The 15,986-nt window shown below is 43.3% G+C and overlaps 1 protein-coding gene across 2 annotated transcripts; it reads left to right on the forward strand.

Moving 5' to 3' along the window:
* Positions 1–1,307: 1,307 nt before the first annotated feature.
* Positions 1,308–14,319, forward strand: pdcd6ip (programmed cell death 6 interacting protein). 2 transcript variants are annotated; one of them, XM_056417623.1, is made up of 18 exons: positions 1,308–1,592; positions 4,382–4,436; positions 4,516–4,585; positions 5,257–5,384; positions 5,947–6,100; positions 6,481–6,581; positions 7,609–7,740; positions 7,876–8,098; positions 8,863–8,986; positions 9,187–9,364; positions 10,370–10,481; positions 10,602–10,771; positions 11,231–11,479; positions 12,171–12,305; positions 12,453–12,547; positions 12,762–12,879; positions 13,003–13,193; positions 13,343–14,319. In XM_056417623.1, exons 1-18 carry the CDS (start codon positions 1,387–1,389, stop codon positions 13,518–13,520), a joined length of 2,619 nt encoding a protein of 872 aa, XP_056273598.1. In that variant the 5' UTR covers positions 1,308–1,386; the 3' UTR covers positions 13,521–14,319. The 2 variants fall into 2 exon arrangements, with proteins under 2 accessions (XP_056273598.1, XP_056273607.1); XM_056417632.1 differs by having other exon boundaries at positions 7,624–7,740.
* The last annotated feature ends 1,667 nt before the right edge of the window (positions 14,320–15,986 follow it).

Raw genomic sequence — 15,986 nt, forward strand, 5'->3', positions numbered from 1 at the left:
TCATGCTAATTTCCCCCCAGCTATTGTATAAGTAACTGAATTACATCTGGGATGAAGAGTGAATACTGCTGTTGCATCAATTAACAAAGTAAAACTAGCAATTTATTTGCATCCTAGTGGACCGAAAACAGCTGTTAGTTCCTACCTGCAATGCTTCTGCATTTTAGCCTTTTTAATTTCCAATCTGGTTTACCAGTCATATCTGCTTTTATTGTGTTTTGTGCTTAAACTGCACTGGGACTAGAGGCCCCCTACTGGGCCCCCAAAGCCCCGGGATCACTGTGGAGCAAATGGGTTGTGGTAATTTGATCAATTGTTTAAAAAAAAAAAAAAACACTGTTTAGGAATAAAGGATTATGCACGATTATAGTTCAATATAAACTGACATGATAAGACCTCACGGTGGATAAGAGTGTGTTAAAACCACGGTAGTTTGAATACTAAAGTTGATATTTATAGAGATCCAAAGTGTTCACATTTAAAGTAAATAATTATCAAATGAATGTGCATATGAACAGATACAAGCAATATAATATTGGATCTCTATAAATATGTGGCTTTTGCTCTGGGATGAATGCAAAAACAGCAAACTACATACAGTGCCAAAATAAGTCACCCACTTGTTTCATGTTTTAATGTCTATAAACATTGAATCAAAGTAGATTCAATATGCATTTTTTGACACCAAGTCCATTTTAGCAGATACGTCTTTGAAAACATTGAACTTTCCAGATACAGACATTGCCTATTATTATACTAAAATGAATTACAACCCTTTGACCAAACACAGAGGATCTCCATTTAACTGTATCTCCATTTGACCAAGTGGCTGGTTTGTCCTTTTAATGAGAATGAAAATTCTAAAAAGGCTATAGATAAAAACATAATCGTCTGAAAAACATGAACAATTTAAAATAAAACCTATTGGAATGTAATAAATTGACCGAAAATAAACACAGCTATTACTTATACGTAAGCAAATTTAAAAAAGGAACAGTTTCACAATTGTATGGCTATATTACATATTTGGTCTATCTATAGTCATAAATGTAAAGTTTTTGATTAGTTGTCTGTAAAATGGTGAACACGTTGGGCTTCTATAGGAGAGTGTTGTGCTCTATATGCTGTATATTACTCGATGAGTTCACACCAGGGCCCTGACGGAGTCGGTGTGCATTCGTCGTGTTCGGTGGCGGGATGGCGAGGCTGGCTGCGCGCGCAGGACATTAAAAACGATCCCGCTTCTGCGCAGTGCGCCGCTCCGCTCCGCATGACGTAACTGGACGTTGCCTGTCAGAATCCAGGAAGTGGGTCGCTCGCTGTTTGTGTTCGTTGGTCGCCAGTCGTCTGTTTTTCTGAGTCAATATACCGCTTTCACGGGCCGAAATGGCGACGTTTATTTCCGTCCCGTTAAAAAAGTCAACCGAGGTGGATCTGGTAAAACCACTTTCTAAATTTATAACAGTTTCCTACCCAGCGGGCGAGGAGCAGGGGGAGTATATCCGCGCGGTGGAGGAGTTGAACAAGCTCCGCAAAAACGCGCTGGGAAGGCCGCTGGACAAACACGAGAGCTCCCTCGAGATCCTGCTCCGGTAGGAAGTGCTTCTTTTATCACTCGGATGAATACGATAGTGTGTTATATTCACAGTCACCACCTTCTCACCCGAGTTGGCCCAGTCATCGCCGCACCCTGGTGTGTTAGCCTACCGCTGCTAACCTGGGAGCTAAAGTTAGTCCTGCTCGTGAGCCATGGGGCATTTCGCACCATATTAACTCACTATGGTATTCCTTCACCCGTATGTTTGTGTCTTACAATACATGAAATTAGCCAAGTTATCCGAGCTAGTTATGGATTAATAGTTGGCTTATTCATTGAAGTGACCTCAAGTAAAGTTAAGCTCCAAGTTTCCTCCACGTTAGAATTAGCGTCACCGTTCAACAGAAACTTTATTGTCCCCAAGTTAAAACGCAGAGCACAGACGGACTACATCACACGTGATAATATGATTACAATATAGTTGTGTTATTGAATGTCACTCACCACAAAAGCTCAAAGAAAACTGCCCGTCGTCATAATTCAACCTAATCATCAATCAACCATCTTTACATGACATTACATGTCATTTAGCAGACGCTTTTATCCAAAGCGACTGACAATAAGTGCATCAACCAAGAGTACTAACTCAAAACAACAAGAATCCAGAAAGTAACATTTCTTCAAGAAAGTCAAACTACAAAAGTACCATAAGTAAGAGCCATTTAAGTCTTTACCTGCCAATTAGAAGATTGATCATAAACGTTTAGTGTAGCAAAGGTGACGGCTACCAATACAACCTGTGAATGACCCAGAAGATCACGAGTAGACACTGCTACCCCTACATAGGCTGATTCAAACGCATGGGCACATTCAGATGTCGTGTGAGGAGCTATGCATCCACACGGCACCAGAGAGTCTCAGCCAGCTCTCCTGCCAGTTGTCACATGCAGGCCGACATGCAGTCCAGCCGAGGCCTTTGGGCCCCTGGGAGCCGCGTGATCAGACATCCACGGTAGCTGGGAATGAGAATTACAGCTTTTCAAATCGGTAGACAGGTGAATATAATGAAGCATAACAATTGCGTGTCCACGAGACTCTGAAGCAACACAACGCGATGAGACGTGAGCGACAGAGAAGGCCTGTATGTACTCAGCCAGTGGACTTTATCTTTTAAATGTCTGTGTAGGAGACATTGTAAAGAGGAAGAGTGTCACGGTGGCAACTGCTGTGCATGAGGGAACTGTGACAGAAAAAGGTTTTATGTTCGTTAAACAAAGTTCCTTTGTGTCCCGTGCTCTGTTCACTGGGCATGGCTGTTGACTCTTAACTTGCTCTTATTCAATTACCAGTTTACAGACTGATAATAATTTGTTGGTTGAGCACTCGTGCAGAATCCCACAGCCCACTAACCTGTTCCTTATGACTTATCTGCCGTCTCATGTATCAACTTCTTTGTGTGACTAATACAAACGCACGTACTAAATTCATAGGTGACCTACATATACAGACTTTGCCCTTTCTCATTTCAGTCTTTCCTCTCTATGACTCATTAGTTATTTAATAACAATGATCCCAATACAGAAGCTACATTTTGAGAAGAGATATAACTGGTGTGAGATCCATTGATTTATAATCTCTGTTTTATTTATGGAGTCAAATTGTTGGATAGGTGCATTCCTGGTTTATGTCGACGGTTTATAAGAAAGTATTTGAGAGATTGACAGAAAATCTCAAATGTGATCTGTACTGCTTGGAGAGGAAAGATTTCTCACAGGATCTTAGAGATTTTCCTTTTTTTTAAATCTGGCGATCTAACAAACTTTTTTGATTTTAAAAATTCTTTGTGTGTCGGATGTTGGAGCTTTAGTTCGTAGATGCGTGCTCTTGGCTAGTTAGCCACATGGTTGAAGCTTGCAAATCATTCCCTTGATGACGGCTAGCGTCGCCACTCCTTGTCCATGTCCTCCGTCGGCCAGGTAGCCATGGCGACGGGCCTATCCTTTACAAAGCTTAGCTGACACGCTGCTATTGTTTCACCACGGTAAAGATTGTTTTGTCAGACAGCTATTTTCCAGCTTTTTTCTTCCTTCCACCCACAATAAGGAAAGTGTGGAAGGAACGAAAGGGTAAAAGAAAGGAACGATATATAGAGGGAAGGGTGGCAGGAAAGAAATGAAGGGGGGAAAAAGAAGGAAGTGGTGGAAATAAGTTTCTTACTTCGTCAGATTTGGGAAGAGAAGGTGAAATACTTAAGTTAGGTTTAATAAAAGAAGGTGAAATACTTAGTTGAGTTAAAAACAAAAGGATGGCATAGAAAGCCAGTAGTTTATTTTTAAGTTTGCCTTTCCTGGCACTGGAAAAGCAGGTCGAATGAACCGGTCACGAGGGTTCCTTAACTGGCACTTAAGGACGCACGCATATTGATATTTCTGTTAAGAGACTATTTACATTTCACACACAGATATTGATGAAACGAAGAGCTGAGGATCCGTCACTGACTGTGCGTGTGTGTGTGTCTGTGTGCGCACTGCAGTGTGTTGGCTTGTCCTGATATTTCTTCCTGACTCATTGTCAAGTGTCTTTAAATTGGCAGACCTCAGATCTGCTGTTATGTCAGTGACGACTCTTTAACCTAGTTTCACAGATATGATTTTTTGTTTACTGTTTATCTTTTTTTCTTTTACTCAACTTTAACTAAACTTCAAGATTCAATAATAAATATTAAAAAACATTGCCAATGAAAAAAATGATGAGACATCTGAAAAATACAATCACAGCAGGTATGTTTGGGTTTTGACGGTGCTCAAGAAAACATGTTTTTAATCCTCCCATTTCTCTCTCCAGATACTATGACCAACTGTGTGCTGTCGAGCCCAAGTTTCCCTTCTCTGAAAACCAGGTAACCGATCGGATATGTGGGTTAGTGTCGGGTCCCAAACAGAAGAACTTGAACACAAAACGTCTCTCTGTTTCCACAGCTCTGCGTAACCTTCACTTGGAAGGATGCCTTCGACAAAGGATCGCTGTTCAGTGGCTCAGTCAAGCTCGGTAAGTGCAACCTCAACTGCATTTGTGTATGTGGGAAAATATCTGTGGATCCTGCATTTTAAAACAAGTTCATGCCGATGGAGGACTTTGCCTTCAATAGTATAAATCTGTCATACTATCTCTTACTAGCCGTCTGCTACTATCTGTGGCCTTGTGTCTCTATCTGTTTTTATCTCTCATGCACACACACACACAACAAAAGTGTTTTCAAATTAAAAAATATTTTTCCTCCAGAAACAGGCCTGATAAGATCATCCTCTGAAGTATGCGTGTAAAAGACAGAAAGACATGCACACACAGGATTGTGTTTGTTACGGTGCTACGAGCAGAAAATAACCCAAACAATAAAGATCAATAATCAGAGATCTTTTTTATTTGTTATTATTCTTAAGAATTCAAATTGTTCACATTTATTCTGTTCAAGCTTGAATCTTTTCTGTGGTGAATTGTGGAAGCTCATAACTGTGAACAAGTGAGAAAAATGTCAACCCCACACAAAGCGAGCAGTTCATATCCGACAGGGATTAAAGATAGAGGTCACTCCCCCCCGGCCCCCACCTTTTACCTGTGGGAACAAACCCAGTCTGAAGTAAACCTTTAAGGATTCTGATGATGGGGATGACAACAAAGAAACCTCACGAGGAATTTGTGTTTTGTTTTGTGTGTTGCAGCTTTGGCCAGTTTGGGCTACGAGAAGACGTGTGTGTTGTTCAACGCAGCAGCCTTGGCCAGTCAGATCGCCTCGGAGCAGAACCTGGACAACGACGAGGGACTGAAGGCTGCAGCCAAGTTTTATCAGGTGGGCCGACGAACACACTCAGGGATGTGCCGATTGGTTTTTAGGAAACCTGGTGAACGTTACTCCATGAATTTAGACTTGTTTTGTTATGGCTCTGCAGAGAAACTCTGGTGTCATTCAGATGTGACCTGAAAGCAACTTTTAGGAGTCTGTTTACATTTCCAATATTGTTTCTAGGTTTATTGATTTTTAGAATATAAATTTGCATTACAGATTGGTATGGTCTATTGGTATGTTTTTTTTATAGCATTTTAATTTATTAATTAATCTATGGATGGATGGAATACATGGATATCTGTTGTGGCAGGAGATCCAAAACTTTTTAACAATAATGTTTATCAAGAATACGTTAGCATTAATTTTAGGTAAATTGTCAGTAATATAATCATTAATTATGCATTCATGTGAATTTCACAAATCAATATAAACTCTATACTTACCCAGGCATGAACATGCGAGAGGTTTTCCAGATTGATCTGCCAATTCAAACGGACGATCATCGTCCGTTTGAATTGGCAGTCGTGTCTCATCCGTCTCTCTCTTTGTCCGACTCGCTGTCCAGCTGGCTAGCGGAGCGTTTGGTCACATCAAGGACACGGTGCTGTCGGCGCTCAACAGGGAGCCCACCATGGACATCTCTCCTGAGACTGTGGGAACCCTGAAACTCATCATGCTGGCCCAGGCCCAGGAGGTCTTCTTCCTCAAAGCCACCTCAGGTACCAAAGGACCCCTCAAGGGTCCAAACACACACATAGTCTTCACGGATTGTTGCATCATCAACTTCTGGAGAGACTTTCAAGCCTTTTGACCGTGTCATTGTGATTTCCGTCGTGTCGATTCTCACGAGAAGAGAAACACTATCCAGTTTTGAGTCTCTAGTTTTAGAAGTGTGTCATAGACATGAGCAACTTCTTTCGTCTTTTGCTTGAAAATGTATCCAACAAGTTTATGGGAACTATTATCACACATCTGCCTGTCTGAATGAATAGCATCTTTAATAATGCACTTTTCTTTGTGGTGTTCAAGAAGAAAATGTATTATCTTGTGTGTATTATGTCTGATAATGTACCTTAAAAGTGGCGTGTTCCCCCCATAGATAAGATGAAGGACGCAGTCATTGCAAAGCTGGCCAATCAGGCAGCAGATTTCTACGGCGAAGCCTGCAAGCAATGCCAGTACAAAGACAACCTTCCCAAGGTATGTGAGGGACACGGCTGTAAGTCAGCTCGTGTTCAGTGTCGTGAAGATGCTTCCAGTTTGGGTTCTGCTTGGATTGGCCTGTGCATTGTCTGATTGTGCTTCTTGCTTCCTATGTTTGTATTTCTCAAAAATAGACTTACAGAGTGTTGAGGACTTGTAATTTGTAACTTCTCTCTGTTTTCACTCTTGATTGGTTGGGTAATACTAATCTGCAGTTGGACTTGTTCTCATTCTGAATAGTGTCTTACCATCTAACCATGCGCATCTGATGTATGTACGATCTGACTGAAACACATACAAACAGACAACAGCTACTTCACACTAAAGATTTAATATTTAGAGGTTAAGGAAATCAAAGTTAAGGGAAAACCAGGAAATATGTAACTTGCACGAGCTGTAAATCTCTCTTTTGAAACTAGCTGGTAGTTTCTAGGAACACACATTAGTAATAGGTTCATGGACAGGTGGTGCAACACAGTTGTTGTCGTACAGTATGATCTCTGTTATAAAGCTCGTCGTGAGTCAGCGCTACACACACAAGCTTGTAGGTTTTCACTTCTTAAGAAAGAAGATGTTGCTCAGTTTGGACCCGGCAAACATGTATCCATTACTGTGTTTTCCTTTAGTGCACAAAATCAAACGCACTCACCGTCAAAGTCTTATAAACACACGTACACACACACCGTTTATGGCTGTGGGACATTTAATGGCGGTGTAGCAGCTTTTGATGACAGATTAAACTCTCATGGCCTGTTCTGTTTTCTCTCTCGTTGTCTTCCTTTCTTTCTGCATCCCTCGTGGTGGTGGCATTGGGTGTGTATGAATGTGTGTGTGTGCTGTGTTTGCACACCTCTGACTGCCTGTGGCTGTTTGTGATTGGCTTTCATGATGCAATTTGTGATTTGGCCTTGCTGGTGTGTCTGCTATGTTGTGGTTTGCATTGCCATCGTGTGTGTGCGTGTGTGTGTATATATATCTGTTTGTGTGCCTGCGTGTTGCTCTGTGGTTGCCTCTCCCTGGTCAGTATTTTTATTTTCAGGAAGTTCTGTCGGTGCTGGCGGCCAAGCACACCATCATGCAAGCCAACGCTGAGCTGCACCAGAGCGTCACGTCCAAGCAGAAGAAGCGCTTTGGAGAGGAGATCGCTCGCCTGCAGGTGCACAGCTTTCACACCGATTTTTCTTATTTAACCTTCAAAAACTGGACATACACGCCTCGAAGTTTCACATCGAAAACTAGAAATTGTGTTCATGGAGCAAATTTGATCCTCGGCATCTGTTCGTCCCTCCAGCGCTCAGCAGAGTTGGTGAAGACGGTGGCGTCTAGTTACGACGAATATGTGAGCGTCAAGGATCTGAGTGAGACGATCAACCGAGCCCTCGTCGCAGCCAAAAAAGACAATGACTTTATCTACCACGACCGCGTGCCCGAGGTCAAGGACCTGGAACACATTGGCAAGGCGGTGCTCGTCAAAGCCACCACCATCACATCGCCTCTCAGCCTGAAATTTACAGGTAAAATACACGAGACAATCAATACAGTTCCTTTATTGTAAAAGCAGTTGGACACTCGTAGATACTCGTATGTCTCTCTAAGTAACAGAGAGAAATGCTGAGTCAAAGGTTTTGATCCGGTTAACATGAGAGACCTTAAAGGAACCGTTTGACATTTGGGAACTTCGCTCATCACCTCCAAGTGTTCGAGGTCTCTGAGAGAATTTAGTTATTGTTTACAGTGAATATAAATGACCAGCACAGCGGCAACTTTACGTTTTTACACTTCAGTTTCTGTAAAGATTAAACAAATAAGGTATAATTTTATTAAGTGAGTTTTAGAGGCGTTGAGCTAAATATTTTGTGATCTTGTGACGGAGCCCGGCTAGCTGTTTCCCCCCCCCCCGTTTCCAGTCTTTGTGCTAAGCTAAGGTAACGACCGCTAGCTGTAGCTGTATTTTTAACAGCGAGTGGTATTTTTCTATTCTCATCTCACTCTTGGCGAGAGAAAAATAATTGTACGTCCCAAAATATGAAACTTTTTTGTCGAACAAACATAATATCGTGAGTGAAGTGCTTAGAGTTTCTGCAGCACATTACTGGTATGACGGCAGCGTCGCGCTCCATTTAAATCACTGACCACTGATCTCATCCAAACTTTAAAAATATGAACCCAAACATATTGTGGAGAGACCGGATGACTCCAGACGGGATGTTGACCACAACACACTCTACCTGGCTGTTTCTTTTTGTTCAATCAGCTGTTTATGTTCTTATCCCTACAGACTTGTTTGAGAAGATGGTCCCCATGGTGGTGCAGCAGTCCATGAGCGTTTACACCCAGAGGAAGGCCGACACTGTCAACCGACTGGTGGGAACCATGAGAGAGGCGACCAATCTCTGCAATGGGTACGCTGACCTCTGTCCGTACGGACGCATGTTGCTGTGCACGTCAGTCACGATGTGGCTATGTCCATGAGTGCTTGTTTCTCCATGCATGGATATATATAGATATATATATATATATCTATATATAGCCCAAAGAGTAAGGTGCACAAGTTGATGTTTGCGACCTAATAACTGACACATTCTTTATACCTGTCCATCAGGGTGTTGGCATCCCTAAACCTACCAGCTGCCCTGGAGGACCTGTCAGGAGATTCTATCCCACAATCCATTGCCGAGAAGGCCCGAGCCATCGTGCAGCTGGGAGGACTGCAGAGCATTGAGCAGCTGATCAAAGACCTGCCCGAGTTTCTGACCCGCAACAGAGAGATCCTGGATGAGGTCAGACACACATAAACACACTGAATTATAGATATGCTACTGCACTTTGCAGATCACATAACCAGTGCTCTAACATAACCATCAATTTATTTAAAAAGTAAAGCAGGCACTAATAACCTTTAGAGCCTTTGTAACTGCTTGTTGGCCATGTGGTTTGGCTTTCCTGACAAAGAAGCATATGAATGTGATGCTGTTAAGTAGCTTTACTTCACCACCAGAAGAGGACTGAATGCTAAAAACTCACTATGGCGCAAATCCCAGATTGGCATCATCACCGAAATCTAATCCACTGATCTCTGGGCCAAGGACTGTCGGTCCTCCAGCTTCAGCCAACCAGTTTATTATTTTGAAGACATCTTGCTGACAAACAAATAAACAGACGGGAGTAAAAACATAAAACACTCAAACTGCTTCCAAGTTTGTTGGCAGAGTTGTAAAGTCAAACACATAATGTCCTAATTCCCCCAAAAAAGTAATCTGGTGTGTTGACAAAGAGCCATTATCATAAAGTATTGTTCAAAACATAAACTTTATTTCTATTATTAGCATTTCTGGATGTTACACATGAAAGTAGTGCTGAAACAATTAATCAATCAGTTAATGGAAAGACAATTGAACAAACACAGGAAATGGTCATCAATGTTGATCAATGTGCTGCTTTCCATTCTGCTATATCTAAATAGAATATGTTGGACTGTAGACAGATGGTCACTTTGAAGATATTTCTTGAGCGCTCTGAACTTGTGTTTTTTCTATTTACTTAAACTTTATAGACATGATTCATTAATTAATCAATAAATTGCATTGTTAGTATGTGCCAAACAGGAAATAATTGTCTTTATAGTTGCAATTAAATGACTTAGTAGATTTTAAAATACTCCTCAAAAATATTTACACATGGCCTAAAAAAAGAGGACAAGGTGAATAATAAAGCTGTCATCATTTGAGGAGTGTGTGTGTTTGTTAAGGCACTCTGTATGAATGTGTGTGTGTGTTCTTCTTCAGTCTTTGAAGATGCTGGATGACGAAGAGACGACAGACAGTGACCTGAGAACCAAGTTCAACCAACGCTGGAACAGAACCCCGTCTGGAGAACTCTACAAGCCCCTTCGCACAGGTACACACACACACACACATGAACTCAGTCATCCACTGTTGACAATTGCAATACACTCTTCCTCTTTCCTTCCTCCTTCTTTCTTGTTGTCTGGAACCATCCCTCTCTTCTCCCTACCAGAGGGAGCTAACTTCCGCAACATCTTGGACAAGGCCGTGCAAGCGGACCAGGTGGTGGGGGACCGCTACACCACCCACTGTGACATGATCGCCCTGCTGTGTAAACCAGAGAACGAGCTCAATGCTGCCATCCCCTCCGCCAACCCGACCAAGACCCTGCAGGGCAACGAGGTCCGTCAGCTTTCCCCCGATGTCTCGATGTTTGTTTGTTTGTTTGAAGACCGTTGATGTAGATTAGAACTTTGTATTGTTTTGGTTTGTTTTATGGGTCACCTCCTCCGAAGGGATGTTGTGTTCCACGTAAGCATAGAAACACCCGGTGGACATTGTGTGCTTTATGGCGCGGCCCTTCTCTCCACACTAGCTCCATTTTTCATTTTGTTTGCTGACTTTGCGTTGTGTGTCACGGGGGAACTTTAAATAACCAAGCAAGCAGAACTGGGAAAGCACAAAGAAGAAGTGCTAGAAGTCTCCACAGCTACACTGTATTCACACCAAAGTAACACGAAAAAACTACCGTACATTGCGGTCATCATAAGGGCGAGAGGTCAGGGATCGGTGTAGGACGGACCGCCGAAGAAGTCGAGATGTACGTGCGTAACTTCCTTCCCTGTGTCCATCCACTTCCAGGTAGTGAACGTGCTGCGCTCCCAGCTCGCCCAGCTGGATGAGGTGAAGAAGGAAAGGGATACCCTGGAGGGAGAGATCAAGGCCGTGACCTTTGACATGTCTACCAGCTTCCTGATGGCGCTCTCCCAAAACGGGGCCATCAACGAGGAGCAGCTGTCCCTCGCTCAGCTCGACCAGTTGTACGGCGCCTACAACCAGCGGGTACAGACCACCATCCACATGCAGGAAACGCTGCTGGGACAAGTGCAGGTATAGTAAACACACACACACACACACACACACACACACACACACACACACACACACACACACACACAGTCTCTGAAGATTTTAGTTATTTCAGAATTAGAATTGAGCTGTAAAATTATTTATTGAGACCATTTCTTCATCAGTTTGTTTACCCTCTACTTGCTCACAGAGCTTATTATTGCAAACAAAAAGTACATTTTGTAAATGCAATCAATGACGTATAACCTAGCAGACTGGACTAGTGCAGATTCAGTAAAACCCAGTTTACCCTCTCGATGGCAAAGTCCCACTGTGTGAGGAGAGAGAATTAATTAATTAATTTTATTTATTTAAAATTCATTTAACCAGGAAATGCCTCATTGAGATTACAAATGTGCTTTACAAGAGTGTCGTAGCACATTACACAAAGTTTCACATAATACAACATAAAACAGTGACAGACAATATTTTTTACAAATGAAAGAATTTTTTAGATCACAATATGAATCAAATCAAAACTAAGACTCAAGTCATCATAATCCAATAATTTTTTCTGATGAATTAACGTACAAAGATAGGATGGAAGTACGTTTAGAAGTCTTCTAAATAAGGACATGCCAATGATGAAAATGGATAGTCTGTTGTTGTTAAATCTACTTTTCTTCTGAGAGGTGTTGTCAGTTAACCTCCTCAATCTGTGATCTCCTTCCAGACGTCCCACCAGGAGTTCAGCAGTCTGAAGCAGTCCAACACGGAAGCCAACCAGAGGGACGAGGTCCTGAAGAAGCTGGCTTCAGCCCACGACAGCTACGTTGAGATCAGCAACAACCTGCGCGAAGGCACCAAGGTGCTCCCTCACTCCGACAACACCGCACCACACTCATGCACATGCTGTCGGAAACGTTCTACTTTTACTTTACTTTTTTTTTTAAAGTCACGGTGGTTTGCAAACCAGGTGATTTATGTTTGTCCACTTTTGTTTCCCCCTTCTCAGTTCTACAACGACTTGACAGAAATCCTGCTGAAGTTCCAGAACAAATGCAGCGACATCGTTTTTGCTCGCAAGACCGAGCGAGATGAACTACTTAAGTCTGTACTTTTCTCTTTTGTTGTGTATTTGATTGATGTGTGTGGTAGTTGCGTCAGCTGGCCAGGGAGTTGCAGTCGGCCACTCACCTGTTTTTATACATCGTTTGTCGAATGAGTTTAAAGGTTTTTCAGTGAGACAATGAGAGCTGATGAAAGCATGAATATGAAGGGAACGGCACGGTCACCGGTTGTGACGCTTGACTTCTTGCTTCAGGGACCTGCAGCAGAGCATCGCCCGCGAGCCCAGCGCTCCATCCGTCAACGTTCCTGCCTATCAGAGCAACCCGGCGGCCCCCGCTGGTGGCCCAACCCCTGCACCCAGGACCGTTTTTGTAAGCAGCGACTCAGACAAACAAACACACACGAAGCCAAATGTTAAATACCATCGCCGCCGATGTGAGGCTGATGGCTCGATAGATATTGATCCGTCTTCTTTCCCTCCTTGATGGACCCAGCAACCTCAACAACCCCAGGCGAAGCCCCTGCCCCCAGCCAGGCCTCCTCCACCGAGCATCACCCCTCAAGCAGCCTACACCCCTCCCATCAATGCACCACCCACTGGCCCTCCCAACAGCAACCAACCACCTATGGGCGCACCACCCCAGGCCCAGGGGCCGCCTTACCCCAACTACCAAGGCTATCCAGGGTGAGTTCCAATCACAGTACCTACGCTCATCGGAGTGATTTCGATCTTCTTATGTTACTCTCGGAAGGTAAAAAGAAACCGAGCATATTTCCCAAAACGTTGAACTCTTTGTTTAACTCTTTGTTTTCTCTGTTGTGATGACCATGCAGGTACTTCCAGATGCCTGGCTACAATCCCTACGCTTACGGACAGTACACCGTGCCCTACATGACCTATCAGCAGACTCCAGGACAGGGAGGCTACCCAGCAGCCCCTCCTGCTGGACAGCCCTACCCTGGGTACTCCCCGCAACCCCCTCAGCAGCAGCCCTACTACCCTCAGCAATAACCCCCCTCGCTGTCCTCTCATCCTTTATCTCACCAGTTAACACCAAATAGAAAATACCCCCAGCAATAACACCGTTAGCTCCGCTCTCATGTTTAGTTTTCTATCAACAGCAGCTATAGAAAGCTTCGTGAAAGACGACCGTAAGAGCTGCTTTGCACTTCTCTGTAAAACCGTTTCTTCCTTTGCCACGTTCTCATTTGGACTCCGCCCCCTTTTTCTGTCCTCGCTCATGTTTTCTGGCTTCTGACTGCACTTTTACCTAAACTATCTCCATTGGTTTCCATTGTCTGCTGTGCGACGCGAATGGAGGCGCACAGAATCCGAGGATGGCTCTTCGTTTCCTGGTTTGGGTGTTTGTGTTGGGCGAGGGATGGGTGGTCATTGCTAGTCATGCCACTGGTGGAAGGGCACAGCCACATCCTCACCCCCCACCCACTCAATCAACCCCCAGTGATTCTATATCCACTATATTCCTATTTTTGTAATGAATACTGACGCCTTGCTGATGTATAAACCTATAAAAACGAATGGCCTGTAGGTTTTCTAATGTAGATGATGACTGTTGAGAGTTCTACTCTCTATTTCTTTTGCTATTTATCTCTCTTACCCAGGGAATGTTGGTATATTTCTGTGTTACAATCAGACGCGATACACACGGGAGAAATGGCCTCATTATATAAATATATGTATAAATAAGACTGTATGTGATTAACCGAAACACTCTGTGTGCTGCACTCTCATGCTCTTTGTGTTTATTTTTATTCCTCAGCTCTAATGTGATTAAAAACATCAACAGCCAGCCAGAATGTGTCGTCTCTATATGTTGGATGTATTAATTGTTTTTTTGGTTTTTTATCAAACTGGAGATTTGTAAAGCAGCCAGAAGAGGGCAGTCCTGTCACTCAGAGGGCGCAGCAGCTGAGGCCGGTTCACCCGGCATCCCTCTCCTTTTAATTGTGCCGGCAGATGAATCGGACGCCCTTTGACCTCCCGAGCGTTGTGATCAGATCCCATTTAGATGACATGCAAATTATCCTCTAGTGGAGTCGTGGAGTCGTCCAATCATATTTCCCCGCAGGTGATTTCTCTACAGACAGATTTTATCCCCAGATATTTATCAGTGTCAGAAGATGCTAATTCTCTCTCTCGGTCTGTGTGTGTGCATGTGTGTGTATGTGTGTGTTCTCTGTATGTGTGTGTTCTCTGTGTGTGTTCTCTATGTGTGTGTGTGGCAGATGGCAGCACAGTGTGATGTCTGGAAGGATGCATGGCGATGTTGGCAGAGAGCTGCTGGTCTCCTGCCTGCATCCATCACTCCACCTCTCCACATTTTCTGCTCTATTCTTTCCATCTAATCTGTCTTCTCGAGTTCCTATCTGTTCGTAAAGCCACCATATTTCACTTCCCTTTCCCCCAGCGCTCGCTCATCCTTTGTTTCCCTTCCCCTCAGACTCTCTTCATTATATGTCCCTTTTGCGTCTAAGCCTCTTCTGTATACCACCTGTCTTTTTATATCCTCAGCTGCTCGACCCTCCATTTACTTCCCCTCTTAGCTGGCTCGCCATTCGCCTGGCCTCGCTGGACCGAGCAGCGAATCGCTGGCAGCGTCCTCGCTGGTCAGCGTCTCGTGTGTGTGTGTCGAGGAAGGAAACGCACTTTTAATCAGATGTAGCAGATCGCATCTCTTACTGGAGGTGGCAACAACACACACAGAGCGTGTTGCTCCTTATATCTATACAGCATGCCGTTGCTGCCAAAGCCAATTGTAGCGCTGGATGTGTTTATCAAAGGTGCCTGTGCGTCTCAGGCGCTTAATTTTAACAAGACGCTCTCCACAAGAGGAGTGTCATTTTTTTAATTGGTCTGAAACAGAAAAAAGGCAGCGAACAGAGCACTCCGGTGACAGGTATTAATTACCTTCTGCCTAATGGCTCCCAAACCCAGCGCACTGTTCTTACTCCCCCACTCCGTTCTCTCCTCCTCGCCATGCGTTTGTCCGCTGTGGAGCTGAATTGAGGGTTTTCTTTGGCTTTGATGTTGATAATTACACAGAAGTAGTCTATTAAGGAAGCATATTCTCTCATACAATGATTAACGTTACTGCCGGTGCTTCTTCTGTATCTGCCAGATGGTAAGTGGAAAGATTGTGAAGCACATTAGCACAATTGAAATACTTTACACTAACTGCTTGATGTTGCAGTTGAAATGGGTGTAATAACTAATGTCAACCAAAAATAACAAATAACTCTTCAAGATAACAAACCTAACGAGCTAAAATGAATGAAGAACCCGTTCAGCTAACGTTAGCCATTTATAACTAAAGTATAGCGCTCGTTAGTTAGCTATAATGAATAAATCATTGCGATATTTATTTAAAAGCAATGGGTAACGTGAAATAGTTGGGATGGATCAAAATAATGAAAAGTAATAAATGGTTAGCGTAAGGTAATCATTTTAGCTACTGAT

Source organism: Pseudoliparis swirei, chromosome 1 (genome assembly GCF_029220125.1).
Source record: "Pseudoliparis swirei isolate HS2019 ecotype Mariana Trench chromosome 1, NWPU_hadal_v1, whole genome shotgun sequence".
Taxonomy (NCBI): domain Eukaryota; kingdom Metazoa; phylum Chordata; class Actinopteri; order Perciformes; family Liparidae; genus Pseudoliparis; species Pseudoliparis swirei.

What these genes read in the sequence shown, in the direction of transcription:
- pdcd6ip (XM_056417623.1), top strand. Translation starts at nt 1,387, where the DNA reads ATGGCGACGTTTATTTCCGTCCCGTTAAAAAAGTCAACCGAGGTGGAT. An exon ending in TCTCAGCCTGAAATTTACAG is followed by an intron (nt 8,099 to 8,862) that starts GTAAAATACACG and finishes TTATCCCTACAG; the next exon opens with ACTTGTTTGAGAAGATGGTC. An exon ending in AACTACCAAGGCTATCCAGG is followed by an intron (nt 13,194 to 13,342) that starts GTGAGTTCCAAT and finishes ATGACCATGCAG; the next exon opens with GTACTTCCAGATGCCTGGCT.